Source organism: Phaenicophaeus curvirostris, chromosome 7, assembly GCF_032191515.1.
Source record: "Phaenicophaeus curvirostris isolate KB17595 chromosome 7, BPBGC_Pcur_1.0, whole genome shotgun sequence".
Taxonomy (NCBI): Eukaryota; Metazoa; Chordata; class Aves; order Cuculiformes; family Cuculidae; genus Phaenicophaeus; species Phaenicophaeus curvirostris.
Genome location: NC_091398.1, coordinates 24,378,540 through 24,405,476, shown reverse-complemented (window position 1 = coordinate 24,405,476; position 26,937 = coordinate 24,378,540). Strand labels below are relative to the sequence as shown.

At 41.4% G+C, this 26,937-nt stretch overlaps 1 protein-coding gene across 3 annotated transcripts in view; it reads right to left on the bottom strand.

Annotated features, from left to right (window-relative positions):
* Positions 1-26,937, bottom strand: part of RBMS1 (RNA binding motif single stranded interacting protein 1) — a 147,530-nt gene that overhangs the window by 92,369 nt on the left and 28,224 nt on the right. The window contains exon 1 of one of the 3 annotated variants that reach the window (XM_069861235.1): positions 1,595-1,880. The exons of the other annotated variants lie outside the window; for them this stretch is intronic. Coding sequence (XP_069717336.1) covers positions 1,595-1,657 — 63 coding nt within the window. The 5' untranslated portion in view covers positions 1,658-1,880. Of the gene's footprint in view, positions 1-1,594; positions 1,881-26,937 lie in introns of those variants that run through there. 3 annotated transcript variants of the gene reach the window in all.

Below are 26,937 nucleotides of genomic sequence, written 5' to 3'. Positions count from 1 at the left end.
AAAAGAAGAGCATCTTATCAGCCTGCCCCAGCCCGGCAGGAGAATTCACATCCCCAGCAAACACCCCCCGGCCGCCCCGGCTCCGCTCGTGCCCCGCAAGCCCCCCTGGAACTACCGCTCCTTGCAGGGAGGGTAACAAAATAGTAGCTTATGAACTGGCTTCATTTACAAAGCATACAGGAGCACCAGACAAGATCACCGGTGTGGGCGTATCCAGGGCATTTATTAAAAACAAACCAAAACCAGTGCCCGCACAATAAATGTGTTTTATTACGTATGGACCTGAGCGCTTGGAGCACAAGGTACACAGAGAACTCCGCGCGCTGTTAGGCAGCATCTGCAGAGCGTTGCCGAGATAACACACCAGCGATTCTTATCAAAAAGATATTTCTACAAAATAAAGGAGAAGGAGAAAGGAAATAGATTTATTTTTTTTTAAGCTTCAAGAAAATACCGACTTCCACTGCCACACGGGTCAGCCGCACAGATCACACGCCGCCCCAACAACGCACCGAGAGTCCCGACATCTCAAAGCCCGTTTCCCTTTGATTTCTCGGAGCCTTTCGCCGAAACCCCCGCGCGCGGCAGGGACACCCGATCTGCTATTTGTGCCCTTAATGAAGTCTGACCCCGAGCACAAGAGGGCAGCTCCCCCAGCACGGCTAACCATACCCCGCTAACCATACCCACGGCATCTCTCGCTGCAGCTGCGAAGGGCAGCGGGCACGAAGGGCTTCTCCTCACCTGGGAAGCAGCCTAGCACAGTATTTTCTGCACGCTTTGTCAAGCCGGGAGCTTGGTAGTGACCTCTCCTCCATTTACCCTCTGGGACACAAACGCACGGTAAACTTTCCGATGAACTTTAAGTCAAATTTATTTTCAAAATCAAAGACTCGATGAAAAATTATTTGCTTCACGGTAAAAAAAAAACGTTTGTCTGACGCCAACGTTTTCGAGGGGGAGCAAAAAGCGCAGCCCAAGAGACGAGGGGCCCGGCGAGGCTGGGACCCAACTATTTCAACTATTTTCTTCCCAGCGACTAAACAAACAAACAAAGAAATACCTCTTTCAGCAGGGCTCCATAGATGCGAGCGCTCCGAGCTTATCGGGGCGATCTCCCTGCCCATAAAATGTCACAGGATTTCCCTTGCGCGCCCGCGGGGGGAGCGGGAGGGACCCGCGGGGCCGGGGGGGGCCGCTCCGCAGAAACAAGCCCTCTCGCTCATTTCACGGCGAGCGAAAACCACCCAGCCCGGAGTTTCGGCCCGTGTCGCAACCCCGGGTGCTTTTTAACTTGTTGCCGAGCTCGGCGGGGCCGGCAGCCGCCCGGGAAGGTCACTCGGCGGAGCCGCTCGGCAAGGTCACGGCGCAGCGGTTGATTTCGGGGAAGCTGGGGGGGGGGGGGGGGGCGGGTGGAGAATAAAAACGAAAAAAAGTTTCTGCCTGCAAGCCCCAGCTCTCGACGAGCCGCCGGGCTGCTAGTCGCAAGTCACTCGAGTCGCCACCACTCGAGTCGCACCCCCCCCCCCCCAGCTCCGCCGCGGGGAGCGGGCGCAGGGGAGCCGAAACGCGCCCCCCCCCCCCTCCGCTTTACCTGCTTCCGAAACGGGGCCCGGCCGCCGCCCGCCGCGCTGCCGCTGCCGCCGGGGAAGATCATGGCCCCGCCCGATCCCCGGCTGCCCCTCGGGACGGGGAGCGACTCCGGCGGCCGCCGGGCTGCGGCGCGGCGGGGCTGCAGGGCGCTCCCCGCCTCCGCGCCTCCCCCGCCGCCTGCGGCTCCTCGCCCGCTCCGCGCCGACCCTACCCCGCGGCGCCCGCCCAGCCTGCCATCCACGGGCCCCCGCCGACCGCCGCCCCGGCCACCCCGCCTCCCGCCGGCCGCCGCCCCGAAAGGGGGAGGGAGGGAGGGAGCGCCGAGCCGCGGCCGGGGGCCGCGGCTCGGCGCTCCCTCCCTCCCTCCCCCTTTCGGGGCGGCGCGGAGAGACGCGGCGGGCGCCCCCGCGGAGCGCAATTGGCTGCGGCCGAGGCCGGGAGGGGCGGCGGAACGCGCGGCACGCGGGGCCCGGCGCAAGTTGCGCATTCCGCCGCGGGGAGCGCCCGGCCAGGCGGCTCGGGACGCTCCGCGCCTCCCCGGGGATTCTCGTGTAGGACCCCCCCCCACCCCCAATCCCAACCTCGAGTTGCGGGGCAATAAATACCGTAGGGGTAACTCCAGTTTTTCTTGGATTAGAGACGGGAGAGGGGGAGGAATCGACGCCCCGAGGCAGAGTTCGGGAAGCGAGGGGAAATTCTGCGTTTCTTCACGAAATTTGGATGTGGGAAACGTTATGGTTCTTATGCGACAAGGCTGGGACACGTGGAGAAAAGGGGTTTCCAACTTCAGGCACTCCGACTCCGTGCTGTTTACATTACTACGTTTCCATTACCCAGCCGCGCCAGTAATTTAGCTTTTATAAGATTCCAGGGTTAGGGTTCTGTCGAGCCACAGAGTTTCTGGCTGGCGACACTGCAGAAGACCTTCTGGCACAGACATGCATCACCGAGCACCTTTTCCTTTTTCTTCCGCTTTCTGATAATGCTGTGGCCTTCATTGCACATACACAAACATGACAGTGGGAAACAGCTGAGAAGAAAAAAATTGCCAGGTAGTTCGTTATTGAAAGGCTGAGAAATACTGTGCCATCTGATAGCACTGGTCCCTACAAAGGCCATCAATTTCAGTGACTCTGCTCCCTAGAAATAATCACCAAATATTCTGGTATCCTAACATATTGCCACAACAGATCAGAGCCCACCTGAGTACAGCTGACAGTAAGAAACCACCATCACTTGGCAGAACTATATTCTGCATAACTTTCCCTTTTTCACCTCTTTCAAGTCCATTTTAGGATCTCGCTCAGTTTGACCTTGATTTGATAAAATAAGTTTAGGGGCTACTGGTACTGCATGAAAGGCACTGCAACCACAGGGTGATGACTGCCACTGGAAAAAGTTTGATGGAATAAGTTTGTACCAGCAGATTTCATGCCAGATCAGGTACTGTTTCTCTGTACTATCCTAACTTTGTGCTGGATCATGGATCATTTCTAGTCCCCCATATAAAGTTAGTATCGATGCTTAAAGCTAGGATAAATTCATATTCCACGGTCTGGTTAAGGCTGTAGCCTCAACCCCCTTTTACAACAACATCAGCTGGCACCACTGCTGAAAAAAAGCAATGGTCCAGCAACTGATTCTGGATGAAACCTTTTTTTTTTCTCTATTCTCTCTGATCAGGTTAGTTTTCTTCCATATAATTTCCTTTGATTCAGGATGGGGCTGTACTACTGCTTGTGCCAGGGTAATGGAGGAGGCAGCATGGGAGCAAAAATAGGCAGGGGCGAGAGGGTGGATATGGCTGCTTATTTTGGCAGCAGTACCAGGTTATATTGGCTTAATATGTTCATGTACCTGGGGCATAATTTGTCAGAAATGTAGCTGTGTGCTCATGCCTTCCCGAGATATACTACATACAGTAGGTGCTATGTGCTCTAGTCTTACTTATTATAGTCCCATGGTCACAGATGACACAATCAGAGTCAGTGCTGAAACACTGTCTTAAAGCAGTAGAAACTGTAACGGTGACAGGCTACTTCTCCTGCTCAAATCTGTGTTCCAAAACAAAAAATAGGAATAATATTTTTCTGCACAGTGTTCTGGTCATCAAAGGGGTGACAAAGCTTACATCTGCTACACCTACAGGAGCGCTTTGTTAGCTGGAGACGCGGAGAGTGACCACACCTTCCCCTCGCCGGGGGAAGAGCTTTTCAAAACCCATCAATCATGCCTTGCTTCCTTCCCACTCCTCTTCCTGCCTCATCCCCCAGGGAAGAGGCTGGAGGGATGTAAACACTATATGCTCGATTAGGCCTACGCTCAGTCACTGTCACACCAGGAAGGCACTCAAGAATATTCTAAGGCAGTATCTGAAGCGCTGCCTTCTTGCCCTCTGTGCTGCCACGTCCCACAGCTTCCCGTGATTTGGACATGGATTTCCCTCTCTTGCATTCAGTATGTGACGCATTTCCCTCAGTTACCATTACTCTGTTTCCTAACATATTAGGAAAGCACACACCAACAAATATAATCCTGTAAACACCTACTAGATCACAGTCAAATGCTATCTGCTTGTTTATCGTTGTTAAAGAAAACCCCTTCCTTAATTTTCTGGGAAGAAAACCTTGATGTCCTAGTCTAAGTGCTAATTGAGCTATCAGCATTTTCTGTTCTTTTAAAAATACTTGAGTACTCTATCTCCATTTTTGTCTTAAATGGGGAAATAGCTGCCTTCCAATAGCTGTGAGGAGGTGATAAAGAATATAGAGCCAAATTCCTTGCAGCAGCATGGCTGGAGGAAAGGGGAGAACAGACCTAAATTGAAATGAGAGAGTTTCTGACTGGACATAAGGACAGCCAAGCATTGCTCAGAGAGGCTGTGCACTCTCCATCCTTGAGCGTTTTTAAGATCAGACTACACACAGCCTTAAGCAACCTGACCGGATCACTGATGCTGCTTTGCGCTGGAGGCTGGACTAGAGATCGCCCGAGGTCCCCTCCAACCTGAACCTATGAAACCTATAAGAAAACACTGCTCTGTTCTTACTCCAGAACACAGGCAAAATGATTTCTGTGTAAAAGTCTGTCTTTGAGATTAAGTTGATAAGGTTTGAGATAATTCCCTGGACTCTTCAGTACATGCACAGTGATAAACCAGTTCAAGATACTGATAAGAGTTCCTCTACATATTTTCTGGGATGCAAGAAGTACGCCTTGTTTGCAAAGAACAGTCTCAGTCTTACTCATTTAGCAATCTCCAAACTGAGACACCCAACCTACAAAATGTATACAGATGTGATAATTTTAATCTTATTTTCAAGGATTTTATTATTAACAGGTGTGAACAGACTTCCAGGTAGCCAGGCATCTCGCTGCTTACAGTTATAAATGAGAAATTCATTTTGATCCTGAGGGAAAAAATGTGACCATAGGGTCTAAGGAAACCTAAGTGTCTGTATAAATTATGTATAAATCATGCAGAGTTGCTTATTCAGAAATAAGGAAAACTCGCTGAGCAGATCTGGTGCATTTTGGAGCTACAATGTTGCAATTATATGCTCCATTTTATTTTGAGGTTCTTTTATGTATAGTTCAGAAATTTAAGTTTGCAGAGAGACCGAGTAAATACAGAAAGAATTATTTCTCTGAAAACCTGGAGACAACTGGAAGTCCTCAAGAATCTTTCCAGTCAAGTTTATCAGTCTTAACAAATAATAGACTGACAAAACAAAGCCATTATTTTCAAAGCAGTTCTACACATTTAAGCTGCTACTTTACCATTTCTGTTCTAAATCAAATCCATGGCTTCCCTTATTTATCTGAAAATTCAACCAGAGTAGCTGTTTCCCCTCAGGGCATTCAGTGCCTCTGTAGGACAGATGGTCCCTCAGCCCTGGATCTGCTTTAAAAGGGAATCTTTCAGTCTCCTGCAAAGCCCTGTGAGTCCAGCCCATATCTCCCGTATTTCCTCAGATCCCTGCTCTCCTGGCCACTTCAGGGCCTCCAGAAGACCTGTTACTGAAGAAGTGATTGTGGGCACCCCATTTCCACACCTTGAGGGGCCTAGAAGGCCTATGGGCTTTCCACCACAATGCTCACTCACTTGAGGATCCACCCTCTCAAGGAACAAACCAGAGTAGGCAGGAGGCTGAGTGACGTGACGACACTTTGAAATACCCTATGCAAGCCAAGGAAATGGTACACAGGGCTGAACTTTGAGAGGGATTAAGCATTTCTTGTTAAGTGTTAAAATAATGGGGTATGGGAAGCTAAGTATCCTACAGAAGCAGATTTTTAACTTTAGGCTTAAATTCATCTATTCAGAACTATAAAAGCATTTGTAACAGCCAAAGGAATAAAGTAAACTTCATTAGATAAGAAGGTCCTTTAGAGATAAATAATCTCATAACTCATTGCTTTTATTATTATTTAAGTACTCCCAGTATGCAGGTAATGAAAAAAAACCTGTATTTTACTAAGTGAGGGTGAGAAGGAAAGGTCAGTAGAAATGGGACACAGCAATGCCATGAACACACAAAACTGTCATTACAAAACCTCAAATTTTAAAATTATGAAAACATACATTTTCTTTTTTTTTAGAAAAATAAAATTATTAAGCAACAATAACTTTCGCAGAAGTATATGCTCTACTAAGAGTGAGGTATTGCATACACAATGAGAAGCCATTGTTTAAGAATGTGGTCTTCAAAATAATCACAGGACTATATGCAACAATAAGAAAAGAATCTCCATGACGATCACAACCAAGAGGGGAAGACAAATAATCTTTTCCAGCTGTATTGTGTCAAATATTGGCACCAAGTTACCAAATTACTTATATTCTAAATTAGAATACAAAAAATAAATGCCATTTTATCACTCCCATGCACAGTCATTGTATCAGATTTTTTTAATACAAGCCCATCAGCTCATACTCTCTGGGAATCCTCCAACCTGTCTCTGATTCTCTCATCACCTCTACTGTAGAGTTTTTTCCCTTAAGTCCAACATCTCCCTGCGAAAAAAAAACAGCAGTCCTCTGCTGTGGCCACTGGGTTTGTGCCTCCCATGACATGTTTTGACAACTCCTGCTCATCTTAGCTTGCAGTTCATTCCTTCCATGCTTCCTTAAATGTTCTTGGAAGGACACTTTATAAATTGCACAATTATAAGTAATTGTTGCCATTCCTTCACTGATGACTGGTGTTAAGAATATGAACATAGTGAGCAACACAATCTCGTTAATGTCATGCCAGCATTTTATCTTATGGAATGCATTACTTTTATTCTTTGAAAGCCACAAAAAGATGCTTCCTTATAGAAGTTGTTTCCACTGTCAAACAAACACCTTGTACCTAAATATACCCTGCATATTCTGGGAAGCACAAGTATGAAACATAATTACTGTAAAGGATACTGCGTAACAGTAGTTTAAGAGGGCTGCTCATAATCAGTAATTAAAACACAGGACAAAATCCAATCTTGATTTGCGGAATTAACTAAAATTACTCCAAAAGGTCTGAATTCTGCCATTAGCTTGATAACACTGCCAGACACTTGTTTGAACCTATAAAGCAGTCAAAGTCTGTAAACAGTTGCCAGATTTATTGTAGAATGAAATAATAAAGTCTGTCTGAAATGACAAAGTATGTTGTTTTTTCTGCTTTGCTAACTATGTAGGAAGTTGTTCATCGTTATATTAAAACATATTTATGTTTTAAGTGAGGCTACTAAGAAGAGCTCACTCTTTTGACATGCATTCTTGACTGTATATTTTCTACATTTTGTGCAGAATAAATTTATGGAAGAGTAGATGAATGCAAAAACATTTGCTAATTATTTTGAAGGAACCAGTGATTCTAGGTAGCTTTTTGACTTTTTATATCTTTTACATATTTACATTTTAATACAAATATTAATAAAAGATGAAACAAAATCTGGAAATACACAAATATTTTTTCTAAAACTTCAGAATTAGTACAGTTCTAAAGTGGCATTCTAACTGCTGGGTTTTGAACAGGAAAGAGGCTCAATTTTGGTGTGCTGCACTTTCTTGGATGAACTTTTTCATCATGTGGCCTGGGCTACTATTTTACTAGAATGTTAGAAATAAGAAAGAAAATAAATGAAAATACTACAATCAAAACACACTTAAAGATTGACAACAGCCAATGACAGTGAAAAGATAAATCACAGTAGAGTGGTTAAAGTGGAAAATCTGACCAAAAATCAGCCAGATAAAAGTTTCATTCCATTCGTTTGTATGCTGGTTTTTTGGCATCTTAAGTCCATGAAATAGCTTCATATTTGTCAGTGTTCTGTAGTTATGGAAAAAAAATTCAGACGTTTACCTGGTCTTTCCACATCTATAAAACAAGACATATGCTTTGAAGCTTTGAATGAAAGTTGCACTATTTGCACTATTTGTAAGCAAATTTTGAACCAGAGCAACAAGGAGCAGGCTGGGATCACAACATGTACTACATTCAAAATGGTTCATTCTGCAGTAAGAGGAAAAAGGCAGAAAAAGTGACTTAAAATATGATATGCCAAAAAAGATGAAGTTACTGTCACTACTACAAAACACAGCTTGCACCTCAAGCTATGAGCTTGAAGAATACCTGAGGAAAAACCAGACCAGATATTGCTCTGCAGATCCCTGCTGCAGACAGTGGTCACACCAGCAGGAGTGACACGTCAGACTGGAGATTGAGCACAGTAGGGGTATACATGTGGATATCTTGGAACAAAACCACAAAAAATACATTTCTTTCCAAACAATGTTGTTGTCCTAAGATGACTCTTCTTGAGTTTTTTTCTTTCCCTGGAACAAGTCCTGTTGTGTTTGTTTGACAAATACTAGTGGTCAAGTGAAGAACTGACAGCTCTACCTGCTGACTAGCACTGTGCAAATTTTTCCTGTCCTCACACGCATCCCTGTCAATTAACCTCATTTCTGACCTGCAAATGCCTTTACATTGCTCAAACTCCCCTGAGCACACTGACAACACTGTACTGGCTCTTGGGTGTCCATTTACATCATCTCAGCTGGAGTGTGAGAAACTAATTTCCATGTAGATTTCAAAGGGGTATATAAATTTTATCTGTTTAAAATTATAGCCTTTACCCTCTGAGTTTGCTTTATAATCACATATAAATAGAAACACATTTGTTTACAATACACAATCTGATTATAGTGACCTAATTTAAAGTACAAAGGGAAGAAACAAGATCATGTGACAGAAGTTAAGCAAATATTCAATAATGAGTCTGAATCTTATCTTATTTTCAATATCTTTAAAATAAAAGTATCCACATAAACCTCGATAGAATTGTTCCTGAAGTACCTGGTGTAGCTTAGATCTCTGACAAGCCTTACGAGTTTCACTCTGCCAGAGAAGATATGAACTGTTTTCTTCTCCTCTAGAAGTGCATTCTCTACCCCTGTGAGTTTTGAAATTGCACACTTGTTATGTTTGTAGCACCTACACCAATACAACACAGAAGAAAATGATCAACAGATACATCTTCAGGATAAGGGAATTCCTCCTCCCATGTAAATTCAGTGCTCATAGATGTCATATGCCTGGCAGCCATGGCAATTAAAGACCTCCACGGCAAGGCACTCAGCAGCCACAGTGGAAGGTTCCCAGTGCCCTGTGAGCATTCCTAACCTGCAGAGCTCACTCTCAGGGCTGAAAGAAGAGTGTAGCTGCTGCTGATGCAGCCCCTCCCTGAAGGGCTATAGGATCCTATCCCTGAAGGTATAGGATGTAGCTGATGCCCCACAGACAGGTGAAAAGCAGGAGCAGAACCTCAACGCCACTTTCTGATACACTGTTCAGCCAGCAGCTGCAAACAGGGGAGTTGCCACTTCCATTTGAAACTAGCAACAAACTCTACTGCTATCTTAAGTCTGTGTCTTCACCTTCATCATTTCAGTTCTGTAATTTCAAATTCGGAGATGATCTGAATATTTATGTTCCATAATCAGTAAATTAATCAAGATTGCTAGGACGATTTATTTCAGTGAGTAATTCGGAGTTATTTACTAATTGTTATATACTAAGAGTCATGGGTTGGCAGCAGCACAAATCATGGTGGGAAAATATTTCATTGCATCATAACTAAGTTCTGCGTTTATTTAGGTAAATAGATTCTTAAAGTTGTTTTCAACATATTCTCTCCAGTTGGATTCAAATCATCTATCAGATAGTGCACAACCATATTTCACAGGTCTGTTCACCAATATCAATACACGCAAATCAAAGATAAATCCCTGAAAGAAATCCTGACCTGGTCAATAAGAGCTTCACCACCAGATCCCAGGTTTCACCCAGAATAAATGCACTTACACTGCTCTTTTGTGACATACTGAGTGCATTTAACCCCTCACAGATGCTGAAAAGGAGGAAATCTTCTGTTCCTTTCCCAACCTCCTGCTCTGAGTTTCATGGTTTCAAGCCCTTTGCCTGAGCCTCTGTTTCTTTTGCTTGCTGATTCAGCTCCCTGACACGCAGAAATCTCTCAGTTTTTCTGTCTGCCATGACAGAGTTGAGTTGGCTACCGAGATGTCTAACAGACCATCATATGCTAAGAGGAAGGAGCACACTGCTCAGAGAAGGAAAGGTGGGGAAAGTGTGTATCCCCTCCATGGGAGGAGGTCCTGCTGGTTGGGTGGCTTCTCTCGGTGTAGGGCTCCCTCATGGAATTTTACCCACAACATTTTGCAGAGATGACCATTTTTTTAACCATACGTATCCAGTCAGATTCCAGAAAAGTGAGGTTCTTGCAACAATCAGACCCCAGCCATTTTGTGCAGATGTGCTGTGATCAAGTTGGGTGAGCAAGTTGGTAAAACACAAGAATTAGGTTGAACTTTCTCCCCCAGTTCCAGTATTCTTTGAAGTTCTCCACTGCCTTGGCAACTCCTTCCTCTATCTTCTATTATTGCAGCTTCTGTCAGAGGCTCTGCATAGCCGGGATTTTCTCCGTTCTGGGATCTTCAAAAAGAATTTTGCACTAAGCTCCCCAGGGACCAGATCTTCACAGAGCTTCAGCGCTTGCAGCGCAACTTGTTGCACTTCTGAGCAGAGCAAAACCCCCAGGAATGTTTGCTGAGCAGGGCTCTGAGACAAAAAGGATTTCAGCGAATGGTTACAGGAACCTTCTAGGACTACTTACTAGGAGGAAATAGGTGATATTCTCCTAGTGGGAAGTGAATTTGGGTAATTGCCTTTACATTATTTTAATGTGAATCTATGTGAACACGTGCCCTTGCATGCATGCCAGGTTTTTGTTATCTGTCCACCAAAACTACCAAATAAACAACTACCCACTTCAGGACCTGATCCAGCTGTCCCCTATTACAATCCAGAAGTACATAATAGAGATAATTGGGTAATATCATAATACTGCTTTTGACCCTAAGACGCAATTTACCCTTCACTATTCTCAAGTTCATTGAAAAGTTTCCATGTGAATATTTGTTTACATAATTATTAGATGGTGCTTTGTTGTATTTTTCACACTTAACTGTCAGATGTATTATTTAACCTGACTGGCTGAACTCCAGTCCAAAATACCATCCAACTCTATTTGGTGAAGCACACACAAAATTATGTTTGGACAAACAGATGGATTTTGGAGACCCGCAGATAACACTGCTGCAGAACACAGGCTCAGGGACTCCAGGAGCGAGGAGAGGTTAATGGTTTGGAAAGGCAAACATGCCTGTTTCTTATAACCCTCATTGTGATCAGTTACTTTACAGCAGACAGTCTCATTACTATAAATTGCAACTAGAGGCATTTTTGCCTTGCAAAGGAATTCATAAAAACGTGTCAGATCATGTCAGCTGAGATGTTACATAAATCACATTCTGCACAAAGTGAAAAAATACATTTTGCATCCAAGAAGTTTCAGATTGTTTTCTGAGTAGAACCCACTGTTTCACAACTCAAGAATTTTATCAGAATTACAGATACCATTTAAAAGACATGAAAAGAAAGTTGAAAATCTAAATATGCCTAAATGCTTCCATTTTAATCCTCACGTTCATTTCATTTCCACTAAAGCTGCTACTTCATTCCACAGAAGGGTTGTTCCCAACACTGCCTCAGAGCATCTAAGCATACCCATTAGCAACCTAGTGACATTACCTGAAGAAAAAGAAGTGCTCTTAAATCAACTACAAATGTACTGACAAGACATATGAGTATAGAAAAATCCTTATGTTGTAATACTAATTTCAACTGCAGGCTCCTGACACCCGTCGCTAAAACCTGTGAAAACTACTAACTTTTTTGACATTACTAGATATTCAGCTTTTTTTTTTTTTTAAATCTTTTATACTTGAGCATTTGGTAACTTGAGAAAGAATAAACCCTTTTTTTCTTGTGACAACATACAATATGCTGGTTCGTATGAGTCAATCATGTAGGCACATGATTTTGCAGGAACTAGGCCAGAGTGAAAAAAAGCCAGAGAGCTGTATTAATCCCTTGGTGACTACACTCAGTGGGCTATGCATTGGCTACACCAGCAGATTTAACCACATTGTTCTTACAGAATGGGAAAGAAAAATAGGAGAAGGTAAAACTTTGAGATAAATGATTTAAACTGCAAAATAAAGTCAAATCTGAATATTCATTTAAAAAAAAACCCAATAAATTACATATTTAGTATCAAAATCCATTGAGCAGAATTGAACACGTAACTCACATTGAGCCTCCTTACCACAGCTTTTACTGGTGTCATTGTAGAATACAGAAAAAATCTGTTTATTTTTCTTTAAAAAAATCAGGTTACATCTTTGAAATGTCACCAATGTAGACAACCTTTAATTTTTTTAACATAACAAAAGGCGGTTTTAAATTAACTAAAAGGTTAATTCTAGAATGTATTACCATAACATTTCCATTTAAAATACTACATCCTTTTATAATCTGGATTTTAGAATACTCGGTTACAGTTGGTTTAAATGCTTAGAATTGTATAATTATTGATTTTCTATTATGTTTGGCTGAAAAAGTTCAAGAATTAAATCAAAACTGTGGTAGAACTGCTTTGTTAAAATGTTACGACAGCCAGGCAAAGAGCCTCTCATAAACTACCAGCTACTTTTTGATTGTCAGTGTTGATTGCCTGCTAGGCAGCTCACCCTACAGTGGAAATGATTATATGATACTTACCTACAGATCTTAGTTTGTGCTGGACTACTACACTGCTCCTTGCTACTTTCAAGAACTGTAAAGTATAAAGTAAACATACTAAAAAAGGGTAAAAAAAGAAGTGATGCCTTTTCATGCTGAGAAACTCCAGGCTTCAGATGACGCATAGTACTTAATGCTATTTACTGTACCACTGTAATTATTTGGTAGCTGATCAAACTAATAAACATACCATTTGGCAGAGTGGGTACTTATAGTGAGTAGATGTGAGCCTTTTTTTTCCTCACAGAGACTTTGCTGCTCCTTCCATATCAGATCTGATTTAAGAGATGTCTCTCCCTGCCACAGCATTCCCTCTCCATATCCATGCCAGCCACTTATTTCACCCTTCCAAGCAGACATTACCACATTCCTTAGCTGGATTGAATCAACCATTCATGTGGGCATGCTACGAAGTGGAGAAATAAACTGATACAATTTCAATCTACAGTTGTACATATATATTTTTCTTAACAGGCTGATTTCCCAGTTCAGATGTCAAAAGCAGCTGTAACACATAACAGGCTTGGCTAGACCTGAGCACAGAGGCAGGAACCACTAAATCCCACCCAACTGCTGAAGGAACAGCAATGTCAAGACACAGTCTGACTGCAGAGCCCTGACCAGACTCCAAACTGAAAGCAAGCAGCTACTCAGGGCTTTATGCAGCAGCACATGGAATATTTTCATTTCAAGAGGCATTTTCAAACACAGAACATCCTTAGTTTTGTCTTCAGATCTCAATTAAACTTGCAAATTAAATCATCTCTGTTTAAAACCATACTTTTGGGAAAGACAGTGCAGTATACTATCTGCTTGGAAACAAATTAATGAAGCTCCACAAAGAGAAGGAAAATGGTGTGATTTATCCATCTGAATATCAGTGGCTTAAAAAACAAAGTGGAGATGTTGCACATTTAAAAAAGAGCTTAAGTTCACAAATTTCCTCACGTGTAGGGCAAATTTTCTTTAAAAGCTGAAATCATGGTTACAGTAACTTCCTATTCAGTCATTTCCTTAATTAAACCATTGAACTTTAATGTGAAATACAGCCATTACAAAACCAGAAAGGAATCCGAACAATAACAATCCAGTCAAATGGGCAGTGCAATAATCAAGAGTGATGTCAAGAACATTGGCTGATACTTTTTGCTCTGAATCAATTATGCTGCAATTCCCTGAGATGCTAAATCCAGCCTTAGGAAACTCTTTACAGGATCGAAGCTGCACTAGCGACATGATGTGATGCAGCAAATACTCAGCACAAATGGCCTCTCCTGGTAAAAGTTACTATAAAACATACTGTATGTCATCTTTTTTCCAGACTTTTTAAAGGTAACAATTTTAGCCTAGTGATATATATGCCTCACTAGAGTCTCAAACATCTGCGCTGCTCTGTAACTGAAGATTACCTAAAGGAGTTTCTTAGTCCCTTTTTGTCTCCTTTCTACTCCAACATCGCAGTCCCCAGTGGTGCACAAAATGTTGGTGTTCTCATTTTAAGCAGGCTCTTTCTCTTGTACGGTCACTGCATTCACACCTGCCTTTGCCTCCCACAAATGATACAAACACCCAAAAAGCCAATACCATGGGGGACACTGGTCACAACTGATCAACCCAGGGCAATATCCGCTGCTGCATCAGGGAGCCTGTCCCCTTAGTGATGCCAGAAACCCCACCTGGCTCCAGAGCTGGTGATACACTGACCGCATTTAGTGGAGAAAGAGGGCCCCAGTGTGGGACTGCTGCGGGGAGTGCCTGCAGGCAGGCTGCAGGCACTGCTCCACCTCTACGCTCGTAAGCTTTGCACTGCTCATGGGCTCGTACCCGATCTGGATCATGTCTGCACAGTCAGGCAGTCCCACAGGGCACAGATCTGGCAGTAATGGTCATGAGACCACAGTATTAGGTTTTGACACAACTAGCTCTTTTCTGTTGCCCAGATAGTAATAACTTTGTGGGTTTCTAGTAGCACAGTCAGCTCAGGCTCTGGGTAGGTACAGGGGGTCACAGGGTCACTGCAGAGAAGGGCATGATCTGTTTTCCAGGCTGGTTTAGGGTGATGGGGCATAGTGTCTTTCTGAGGACACGGGGCCACTAGCTGATCAAATCTGACAGCACCTTACTTTTTGAGGGATCAGCAGATCATTAAAAAATAGAAGTTCACAGAACCAGTGCTTCAAAAACTTTCATGCCTTCTATCTAGAATATAGATAATCTTACATAAACCTTTACATTTGATCATGAGAGCTTTGACTGGCATAATCAAAGATTTTGCAAAATAACTGAAAGCACATATACACTGACTTTTTTTTTCTATTTTTTGGTCTTACATATTTTACAGCCCTTACCACTAAAAGCAAAAGGCCTGTCAGCTACATAGAACTGACTGATCCAATTGATCCACGCAGACGACACTTGAGCTACACTCAGATTTTAAATTGGTCTGAAGAGACAATGTTTAATTGTCAGATGGAAACCTTGTTGCACAGATTGATACTCAGTGAAATGGGCATACTAAAACTTATTATTTTTCCAGGTATCCCTATACCACTAAGAATTTAAAAAACAAAACAAAACTCAAAAAATAGTAAAAAACTCAGAGTTAAGCGGTTATTTTTCAGAAGATAATGATTGGTTCAGGCTGTGGAGTAAGACACGATGTGTTCTCTTCTATGCCTGAGACAGGGCTCTTCAAATTATTTCTCCTAGCTGATTTTAGTATTAATTGCTTAAAAAAATCCATCAAGATTAAATTTTTTAAAAACATTCATTATGCATTTTAAAATGCATGTTGTCTGCAGTTTGATCCAGCTCCCACACAGTACGATTATTTTTTTTTCACGTAATCAACAGGAATGGTAGGTATCATGTTGCTGACTTCAACACTGCCATCTGATTTACGCAGGCCAGCCCATATGGATAGCTACTGAAATCAGCTGCATTCTTTTATGGGTACAAGATAAAACGGTACAGATAACACTGAAGATTGAGTGCTAGGGCAAGAGCCTGCTGATCTATCTAATTGGCTGCACTAACATCAACAGCCTCCCTGGCTTTGCCAGCAGAATGCTGTACAGGAGCAGGCGGTGCCCCAGTGCTCGCTGCAGGACTCTGCCTTCACCTTACACTGGAAATGCCCTATAACAGAGATTTCTGCATAAACCAAAATCTTATTTTCGTAGGTGTAAAGTTAAAGTAATGACTTTCTGGTCCAGTTTATAAAATCTAAATTGGAATGAATCCTGGATTTCTCTGTCGCTAGGTGCTTGATCACAAGTAGTGATCAGCTAGTAACTAAGTAATAATAGCCATAATAATTTTGTGAAATTCATGTATACTAGATACGACCATAATCCTGATGGATGATATCACGCTAACCAACCAATTTTCCTAGAAATCAGAGACAAATGTAGATGATATTCAGTTACATGGTATTATTAACACTGCTTCTACTTTACAAACACTATTAAGAGAAATGTTTTTCAATATGAGTTTAAGAAAAAACAGTTACTGTATAATAACCCTGACACAGAGAGATACTGAGGCTTTGTTTGTAATGAAGATACTTAATTAAAGGGAAAATAAATCTGCTTCTGGGCTGGATCTCAAAACTGAAAGGGTTTTTCAGGTGATGGAAGTGAGTATTGTGCTGGGTCTCCAGCTTGATTACTTCCTGCAGGGAGGGTTTTGTCATTGTGCCACCACCCCTCCCCTGTGACTTCTAAACAACCCAGGGTCACTGTGTCCTCTCTTTAATTAGTATCTCACTGCTGGAGGGAGGGGAGAATGTCAAGGAAAAAAAGAATGAGAAGACACTGTAAACAAGGGTCCTCAGGGGCATCTTAACAATTTGGACAAGGAATGGAAAAAATGCTCAGTTCTTTTGTTGGCAGTAAACGGAAACAACTGGTTGGGGTGGGAAGAATTATAATTTCAGTTATATGAATTTGGACAAAATAAAAAGAAACCTTGCTAGGAAAGACACACATTTTGCTCCCAAGAGATCTTCAGCATCCAACAGATATAATCCACATTTTACAAAGAAGTCAATGAAAATACACTGTTCCAACCATAAAGCAGCTGAAGCCCTAACGTATACTCTGCTTCCCTAAGAGCCATAACTGAGCTCAAGTGGGGTGAAAGCAATTATTTTTATTTGCAGTAAAAGAGAACTTCCAATGGACATTTTTATACAAAAGTATCTCTACTGCAAAGAGGAAAATGAGGGGAGAACAGATAATAACAAAATAGCATATAAAGCAATGACAAGATAACTCCACCACTTCACGCTAATTAACTTGCCCTGAAAGTTCTCTAGATAGATGAAACACAAAAATAGCAAATATTACTAAATACTGTCCTTATCCAATGGGAAATGTTGTGCATATGAACATGTGGATTAAGAGTTAAAACATTTACCTTTTTACTTTCAAGAATCCACAATATGACACACAAGAGAAATTTTGCAAAGGTTTTGTTAGCTAAACACAGCCAAAAGGTCAGTGCTTACACAAAATCTAACTTTTCTTAGAATTTACTGCGTTTTATAGTATTTTAAATAACTCTCTTCACTCCTAGTAAATCAGGAAGTGAAACTTGATTTTAAAGCAAAACTCGCACCGATAGGAGGGTTTCTCTTTAAGGCTGACAGCTCGAGAAGCTACATGGCAGTCTGTCAGTCACTTAGCCGGCTATTGTAGCACATAGCGGGCGACCTTCCCCCTCCTGGAATTTCCTGCTCCAAGGTAGGCCCTTAGGTTATCCCTGTCACCAGTAAAGGGAAAGGGAAGAAAAACCACACATGTTGCAGAAGAAAACCATACGAGTGAACAGTTGCAAAAGAAACACACATTTGAAACATCCCAGCAGAAGTCAGAGCCCCAAACTCTGCCTGGTGCTGGCACTTGAGCCCCATCTTAGCGCTTGCTGCCACTGCTGCCTTCAACGCTCATGACTCGATCTCTCTGTTTCCACTAACATTTTCACGGTTTTATACAAAATAATGAAATGCTAATAAGCAAGAAGAATAGACTATAACCTCATAGCTGTGAGACTCATCCCAAATATAAGAAAAATGCATTTGAATCTTTGCCCTAATATTCTGCTTCCAAGCTACTGAATGCAGAAACATGCAAAATCTATTTAGATCATTAAGTACCAGCTGAGGCGGGACTTTTAACAATCAGTGGAGTGCCCCCATGACTGATGCAGTTGCACAACCCCTGTGTGGATTTAAACATTCTGTTCCTCTATTTCAAATTTAAATAAAACTGAGTAATTTGGATGTGGAGTGTGGTTCTTTTACGTCTTGTTTAGAAGTCCTCGTTCATGAAGCTAGATTAATTATAGAGTTACATCAACAATCCTGACATGCACATAGATGCTTTTGGTTGTTTTGCGTTTTGAAGCTCAGATACCCTGAGCAGTGTACACACTGCAAGGTGGGTTTCAGCTTCAATGGCATAAGTCTGGCTGCAAGCTAAGCATTATTCCATGGTTTTCGTCCAAACCGCAAGAGTGACACTTAGCAGTACGCAGGCTAGCTCAGTTTCTTCCTTTGGATTGTGGTAGAAATATATTCAGAATCTCACATTTCATCCCAAATACATAAAAAAAATACAGAAAACCTTCCACCTCTTCTGTGTAACACCGCAGTGTTAAACTGGAGAATAGCATGATTTTTTTTACTTATTTTTTGTTAAGAAAATCAGATGGTGCTTTTTACTTAACACCTGCCTTTTTTTTAATCAGTCTTATGATTTTAATGACTGGACTCATGATGCCAAACACTTAAGGCAGGTAGGAGTGCTTTTCTTCATGCCCTAACTGCTCTCCTCCCCCACCCTGCACAACCACAGCACAAAATTCATTTTAGAAAATAACCAACAGAAACAAACGCAGCAAACTAACGCACTCTTTCGGTGAGGGGAAATAAAAAGCACATTTGAAACGTGTGAATTTTAGCTTTAAAAACATTGACATTGATTAAAGATTTCCATAGTGTACAATTTACAAGAAATTACCTCAGCAGGGTGAATGGATTTGGTTTCATAATCACAAAGTTCCTTAACTCCATAGTATTATATTCCAAGCAAGCTTGTATATTAAGTTTAATTTCACTTTTTTCAGGAAGTTATTTTACTCCAGATTGAATACAGCTGTTAGTGGAGTTCACTGCTCCTAAAATGTTTTTATGCACACTGAAAAGAAGAGACATTTCTGAAGGTGAGGATTCACATCCAAATCCTGAAACATAGAATACTTTGGAGAAACCGAGCTTCACTTCCAGAAAACGTTACTGAAGAAATAAAGTCTTCAAATATTTAAATATTAAAGAATGAGAGAAAGGTCTGTATGACATGTTTGATGACTTAAATTAATTGCTCAATCTTCTTTGACAAAGCAAAGTGAGCACAGTCGCTGGTTTTACAGAACAAAACACAATAGGCACATCACTTCTTGGTTTTTTCCAAGCACTGGTATTAAAAAAACACTTACTGGGGGGATGTAGTTTCATTTACTATTTCATCTCGATTCTGTTCTTTTAATACACACAGAAACGCACGCTGGCATACAGAGCAGGGCCTCTGCAGAGGAAACGCTGCCAGCTAGAAACACAGGATGTAACCGAGACCACAAGAGACACATACTCTGTTATAAATGCAACTATGCTGGAGGTATGGGAAAGAAAAAAAAAATCTTATTTTTCACTGCCAGTTTTAATTGTTTCAGTGACGTTTTCCCATCCTTATTTTGTGCCAGTATAATGAGAAGAAAAATAATCAAATTTAATTACTTTTTCAGCTAAGATAACTGCAGGATTCAGCATTCAAGCATCCAGCTGTTCATTTCTCCTTGAAGTAAGTGGCTGTTTCTTACACACAGGTCTCAGGTGACAGGCTCTCGTCCCTCATGCCACCCGGGCTTTAGCAGGGCACTACCTGGCTGCACTTGCCCCAAATGCATAATTATGAAACCCACCAGGGGAGATTTAGGCTGGACATTAGGAAAAAATTCTTCACAGAAAGGGTCACTGGGCACTGGCAGAGGCTGCCCAGGGAGGTGGTTGAGTCACCTTCCCTGGAGGTGTTTAAGGCACGGGTGGACGAGGTGCTGAGGGACATGGTTTAGTGATTGATGGGAATGGTTGGACTCGATGATCCGGTGGGTCTCTTCCAACCTGGTTATTCTATGATTCTATGATTCTATTGAAACCCCCTCCAAAAAAAAAAAAACAAAAACAAAAAGGAGATTAAAATTTATGAGAAGTAGAAGCACATAGTAACACTCCAAGTCCCAAGCAGCGCTTGCTCCCCAGACTCTGGCTTTAGGGCAACAGAAGCGGGAAGTGAAACGAACTAAAAAACGGAGAAAAGCCAAACCAAGTACTTTTATTTTCTACAACAAAATGTTTTCTCTCAGCGACCAAGACTCCTCGCTCCCCGCCACGCAGCCCTGCGAGGCACGGCGGGTCTCGCCCTCAGCGGGGGCCCCGTCCCGCCCTCGCCCGCGGGGGCGGCGCGGAGCGGCCCCGTCAGCCATCTTGTGCGGCTGCGAGCTCGCCGCCGACCGACCCCGCCGAGAGGCCCGTGCGCCGCGGCCACCCGCGAGGGGGAGCCCGCAAATCCTTCCGAAAGGAGCAGAAGCGCGTTCGGTTGGGGAAACCGCGTTTTCACTTGTTCGGAAAAGTTCGGCTACGATGGTTTAGAGCGCTTCGCCTCCGGCCGCCCCGGCCCGCGGCAGCGCCCAGCGCCCGCCTCGCCCTGCGCTTCAAAAATAGCACAGAAGTCAGAACTCTCCCTAAAATACTTTCTACGAACGTGTGACGGGTCTGAAAGGCAGATACGTGCACACGCGCAAAATCCCGATCCCCCACACCCATTTTTTCAACCCTAGCAAGGCTCCCCTTGCAGATGTGCTGGAAAAGGGAGCAAATGCTGGTCTTGCTAAAATCATCGGATATTTTACGTCTGAATCCAGTGGAAGCAGATTTAGCTCTCGACGCACTGAATTAGAGCGGTGCCTAGGGACTTGTCCAACCACGGGCTCTAGGGTTTGACACACTTTGCAGGAACGGGGCAGGTTTGGGGTCAGCCCATCAGCTAAAAAAGCGGTTGGGATTGGGACAGTCCTGGGAGGTATTTGTCGGTTGATTTCCATCCATCCAAAGTGCTTTTCAGCACCTTCACACAGTGGGGTTTGTGCAGCACAGATGCATTTCATCTTTATCCAATGCACTAACAGCACAATTGATTTTCCCATTCAACATTTCTCCTTAGGAAATACAATTGCTACAGGAAGGTAAGAGAAAAACCCTGCACACAAAAACTTGAGATGTACATTTGAGCAGTAAAAAGGGGCTACTCATTGATTAGTGCCTCGTCTGGAAGCAATTAATATTGAGTTTGATTCTTCACTTAATACATGCTTTTGTTTCAGCACTGAAATTCATAGTATTACCCATTTGCTTTAAAAATTAATAACAGATTGCTGATATGCTTGGAATATCACATTTTAATCACGCATCTGCTAACCCCACCATTACAGTTTACCACTCCTCAGATTCTAACCTGTACACTAATTTTGAACGTATTTTCTTTCAATAAAAGGACTACAGTACAAACTTCCAAGTATCCATAGCAATACAAAAGGCAGATGAAAATATACATAGTTGAAAGTTTGTCTTCATGAGCCCCTTAGCAAAAAAAGACACTCATGATAAGACGGTCTTGTGATTAATGTGTCATGCTAGGATGCAAAAGAGCTATATAGGTTCTATTCTACTTCTGCTACTGCTTGATTCCTCCACTGTGCCTTCACTCCCCTGCAGTAAAATACACTGAAAATTCTGGAATCTTACTTTATAGTTATTTTGAACCTACCAATAAAGGAGGAGTCATTAATATTACAATATTAGAGCTGTGGTTGTTCTTTATGTACTGTTACATTTCCTTTCATACTTGAACATTTAAAAGCTTTTATTGCATACACCTCTACCAACATTTTTTTACCCTTGGAATTTAAATAAGATTTTATGTACTTTGACCTTTTATTCAATCCAATATTGGTTATTAATATTTACTTTAAAGCAGTTCTGCTTGTGCACTTGTAGCGTGACCCAAGCAGTATAACAGCTGATAGTTTTGTCCTTGATAGTTTTTGGAATCTTCATGTTTATGCCAATAGTTTTTAAAGTAGTTGACTCATAGAGTATTTGGGAGATCCAGTTCAATCTTTTTCTCCACCTCGTACTGCTTTTGATCTCTTCAAAACATAGAAGAGAGAGTAGAATACTTATAGAATTTCAAAAACTTAATATTAAAGAAAATGACATCTAAATGAAATAAAATGTTACTGAGACGTGCAATCAATAGTTGGTTGATCAACCCTGGTTTAGGCAGTGTCAAGAAAGCCACTAGGTGGAACGATGCTTCAGTTCTTTTCTTTGACCTGAAGCATCTCAAGCAATGAGTTAATATATAGAATTAGGTGAATAATATTCTTTTGGCAATCACAGCAGAATGCACATCACCCCTACTGATTACCATCCGCTAATTCTTAGTGTAGTGTTTTAAGACCTCTGCAGTCAATGTGGGAGGCATAAAAGATATTAAATGGGACAGTGAAAAGTTCCTTGGACAGCAGAGCTGAATTGAGAACTGGAGACAATACCATTCCCTTCACACAGATTACTGTTCAGACTTTCATATGCTGATGAGTTGGGGTAATTTAGCTGACAACCTGAGAGTCAACAGAAGAATCTAAAAGATTATAGAGATAATATGTAAGCAAATTTAAATGGTAGTGATCTGCTATCTTACTCATGTTTAATTGCTGCTGGTTTTAACTGGGAGAAATAAGGGAGATGACAGAAACAGTGAAAGTCACATAGGGAAAAGTGGCATTTTTCCATCTACCATGCTGAAGTGATCTGGCAGGCTGCTGCAAGTACTATGAAATAGATAATGCATTTGTGAAATATGGATAATGGAAATACAGAGGCAGGAATCAGAAAGGAAGCTTTGCATTCACAGCCTGCAAATGTTCGTAATGGAAATTAGATCTGATTTAAGCATCTACTTGACAAAAAAATACATACTGCTGGACCAAGCCAGATTTTTGATTTAGACAAGAAAACTAGTCATTGTGTTTACAGGCCAGCCTTGTGACAGCAAAGCTGACCCCTCTCTGAAAGCAAATGAAGACTTCATTTACCTGTAACTGGGAATTACACAGTTCTAGCATTCTTCCAAATGCAGAAATCAGGATTTATGTCTTTGAAAGTACAAAAGGGTTTTAACTAAAGGAACAATTTAGGAATTACAGTGTTCTAGAAGGTGTCCCTGCTGCTAGAATTCCTACTGTCTTGGGTACTCTTGGACCAACCTTTTGTCTTGATTATTTACAACTACCCAAGTTATCCATTACTGGAAAGCTGATGACAAGCATGTAATCTGGGATGGAGGAGATCTGAGATCTGACTCGTGAATTCCCTTTGCTATGGTTAGTCATTTATTATAGTGTTACAAGACTACTGAACATTTGATTCAGATTTAGATTTATTCGAAGACTTTGGTTAACAGACACCTTGTGCCCACTTTGGTTTACTACAAATACTTTCATGAGGGGCAAGGCAATAGTCATAGCCCCTGTGCGTCCTAGTTAGGAACACACAGGACAGCCATGATGATCAGCATACAATAATAAGAACATTCCTTGTTTTCTTGTATACTGGGTTTAGTCGTCTCGGGGAGGAGGGGGATTGTTAACAAATACAAAACAATGCTTTTTTTACTTATGTGCGTATCTTCTTTGCTTTTTTTCTTTCAGAGATATATCAACAGATATAACCAATTCTAGAGATAAAATTAACAACTCCCCAGTATCACTTTCTTCTAAATTTGTAGGCAAATTTACAGCATAAAATAACTCTTGATCTATGTATAGCTTCTTTGCTCACTTAGTCATAAGAGCAGAAGTCAGGTCAGAGAGGACTGAAATTATGGAAATTATTCAATACTGAATTAGAAATGGTGGCTGAATAGCAGAGTCAGATTGGATTTAAAATGTTATCCTACAGTGGCTGCTATCCTAGACAGCTTTAGGATGCATTTGCCTGTTCTTTGAGAAGAAAATGGTGCCTTCAGCTGCAGAATGCAGAACCTTCCTGAGAGAAGTGAAGAACTTCACCTCAAGTGAGAAAAAACAGTGACATGGATCTACACAAAAAGAAGACATCTGCATTAAATATAGATCCTTTTGCCATTTCCCTCCACCTCCACCAGTATTTGCAATAACTCTGGAGCACAGAGCACGGATCCCTCTTAGGGAGGAAGAAATTGTTGCTGGAGTGAGGAGTGAGGCACAAGGTATTTCCTGCATTCATTCTGCAATCCTGTTGTCTTCTCTGTCCCACAAAATTTTTTCCTCCGGATTCAAAATGTCAGATCTCACCATGCAACCAGACATTGTGCTTTACAGCAGTTCTGCTTGTGTGTAGCACTCAAGTATATAAGTACATAAATGTTGTAGAAAAATCAAAATATGTTACAGTCACATATGAGAATAGCATAGTTCCATGCTAATGATGCATTGTCATTCAGTTATAAAAAACTAATTAATTCTTACTCAGTTTTCACAATGTATAAAATAACAAACCTGGTTTTCATGTTTCCACAAAAGATGGACCAAAGAGGGAATTACAAATTTGGCTAATTATTTTATTTAACATTTGAAGACTTCTTGAAGCACTGCACAAATAATGAATCTTATCAGTGCTATTATTAATATTTATTATTATTATTGTTCACTACGATTACTAAACCCTTCACTTACATATGGTGGAACATCTGTAACCATTTTAGGGGGCTATCTTCAAAAGTAAACAGAAGACAGCAAGCTTTAAAGACATTTCCCCATTGTGCATCATTTTTTAAAAGCCTGTTCATTAACTCATCATCAAGTTGAAAACTCAGTCTTAACACCTTCACAATCAAATCTTTTGCTCATATATGCCATGCTCAACCTCACTAACAAGGGACAGCAGATAAATGTAATCTGCTCTTACATTTCCCGAACTGAAGAGGGAATAACTAAGAGCTCCCCAGCTAGCTGTAGTAGATCATTGCAGGGCACCGGTGGTACTGAAGCAATCTATTATTCTCAGCCTCTTCACAGCTTTAAACCTACTGATGACCTAATTTTGTGTTTGTTTGGTTTTTTTTCTCCACTGAACTGATCCTACTTATTGCCTTTGAAATCTTAAGAGTCTAGTGGCAAGAAATTGACAGAAAAGGTGTTTTGCATGTGGTCTGGGCCTTCAGTTATTGCCCCACAGCCAGCATTGGTTGATTTTCACATTAAATCTCAAAAGGTTTGGGTTTTTTTCAGTTAAAGACTTGCTAAATTTGAATTAAGACATTCATCTCAAAGTTAAATCTTTAATTTATCTTGAAGTTAAACATCCAGTCCCTTCCTTCTCTACCTCAAGTGTGGTTTAGAAGCTCTGGAAATTACATAATCTCATTTTCCAAAAAAGGGGGTACCACATGAGCTTCCCCATACAGCCCTGTTGATTTGCTTCCATCCAGCTTTTGGAGAATTGCATTCAAAAAGGAATCTCTAATTCTTCTCTGTTTTAACTGTCTGCTGAGCATACAAGGATGGATGACAAATGAGGCAGTGGCCTCTGTAACTACATCAAAGACAGGCTGAGACCGGCATCTCATTTCACGTTACCAGCAAATAGCTATTGAACGCTGACAACTTTACTCACTTCCTACGAGCTACTATGACTTAGACAGTAACATCAGACTGGAAATCACATAAGTCTGGGGGAAAGAAGGATTTTTAAATCAGTTTCAGATGGAGTAAAGGCCTATCAAAATCATTCATGCCTTTATAAACTACATTTTCATTCTAAATTAAAACATTATAAAAATTGAGACAACATACCAGATGTAAAATAAATGAAAACTGAGCTCTCAGAAACTATGTTACCTTTCTGAAGTTACTCGCAAAATCTGTGAAAAGCAAAGGCATAGAGGAGCAGGCCACAGAAGCAGAAGTTGATTAAAAAACGTTTGTCTTACAGCAATGTAGTTCAATCAAACCTTTTATTAGCCAGGAAGAAGATAAAGGATATACACCTATATTCCAGAAATCAGGGCATGGAAATAAGGACAGAGCTTTAAATATACAAGGAGGCATTTGATCTGAAAGGTGGAGACCCAAGGAGGGTCCAGAGATGATACAGCAATAAATATGAACTCATTTCTGCTGTTAAATTGGTATCAGGGATGATAACTATGCAATAACAAAAACAACCACAAACCTCACAAAGGTTATCAACAACATGTTTGTTTATTTCATTCTAACCTTCTTATTAAATCACGAAATAGAAACTTTCAAAATTATCTTTATTAAATTTTAATGAGCTTTAAAAATCTTGAAAATTAATTGGGTCAAAGAACACTTAACTTAGTCTGAAGCAGAATGCTTTCAACTTCTTGTTCCACTGAAATGTCTAAAAATGTCCTAGTTTGGGTGGACTGTAAATGTGTTGCCTTCCACTCCCGATTTTCAGAGTTCAGCAACTCAAAAAACCTTTACTTCTTCAGATACTTCTTGTTTAACCAGATAAATGTTAGTCCCCCAAACTATCCAGTCTTATGAACCACTTTATAGGGCATACACCCTGCACAAATAAGATATCACTGTGTTTGAAACAATTTAACAGAATCACTGCTATATGGCAAAAAAGTCTATTCCAAGGTGTTGGGATGTTAGAAGAGTCTGGCAAAGTTCCTTGAATGCAGAAAAATCTCTGCCTGTGGTACCCTGCTTCACCCCAGGGAATGCCAGAATCTCAACATCCATGCACCCAGTTTTTTGCTTCTATGTTATTTTTTGTTTGCTTTCAACTAGCCGCAGCTATGAAATACAGTGTGCCATGTCCTACTTGCATGAATCAAGAGACTTGTTTACAAACATGAAATAGGCGTTTGTAAATCTGATTTTTCCTCAAATATAACTTGCTTTTCTCATTCCATTTTCACTTTATAAGCTTATTTTGTGTCCAGTGGTTTGAAGATAATTTCACCAGTAAGAACAGACTGACTTGACTGGA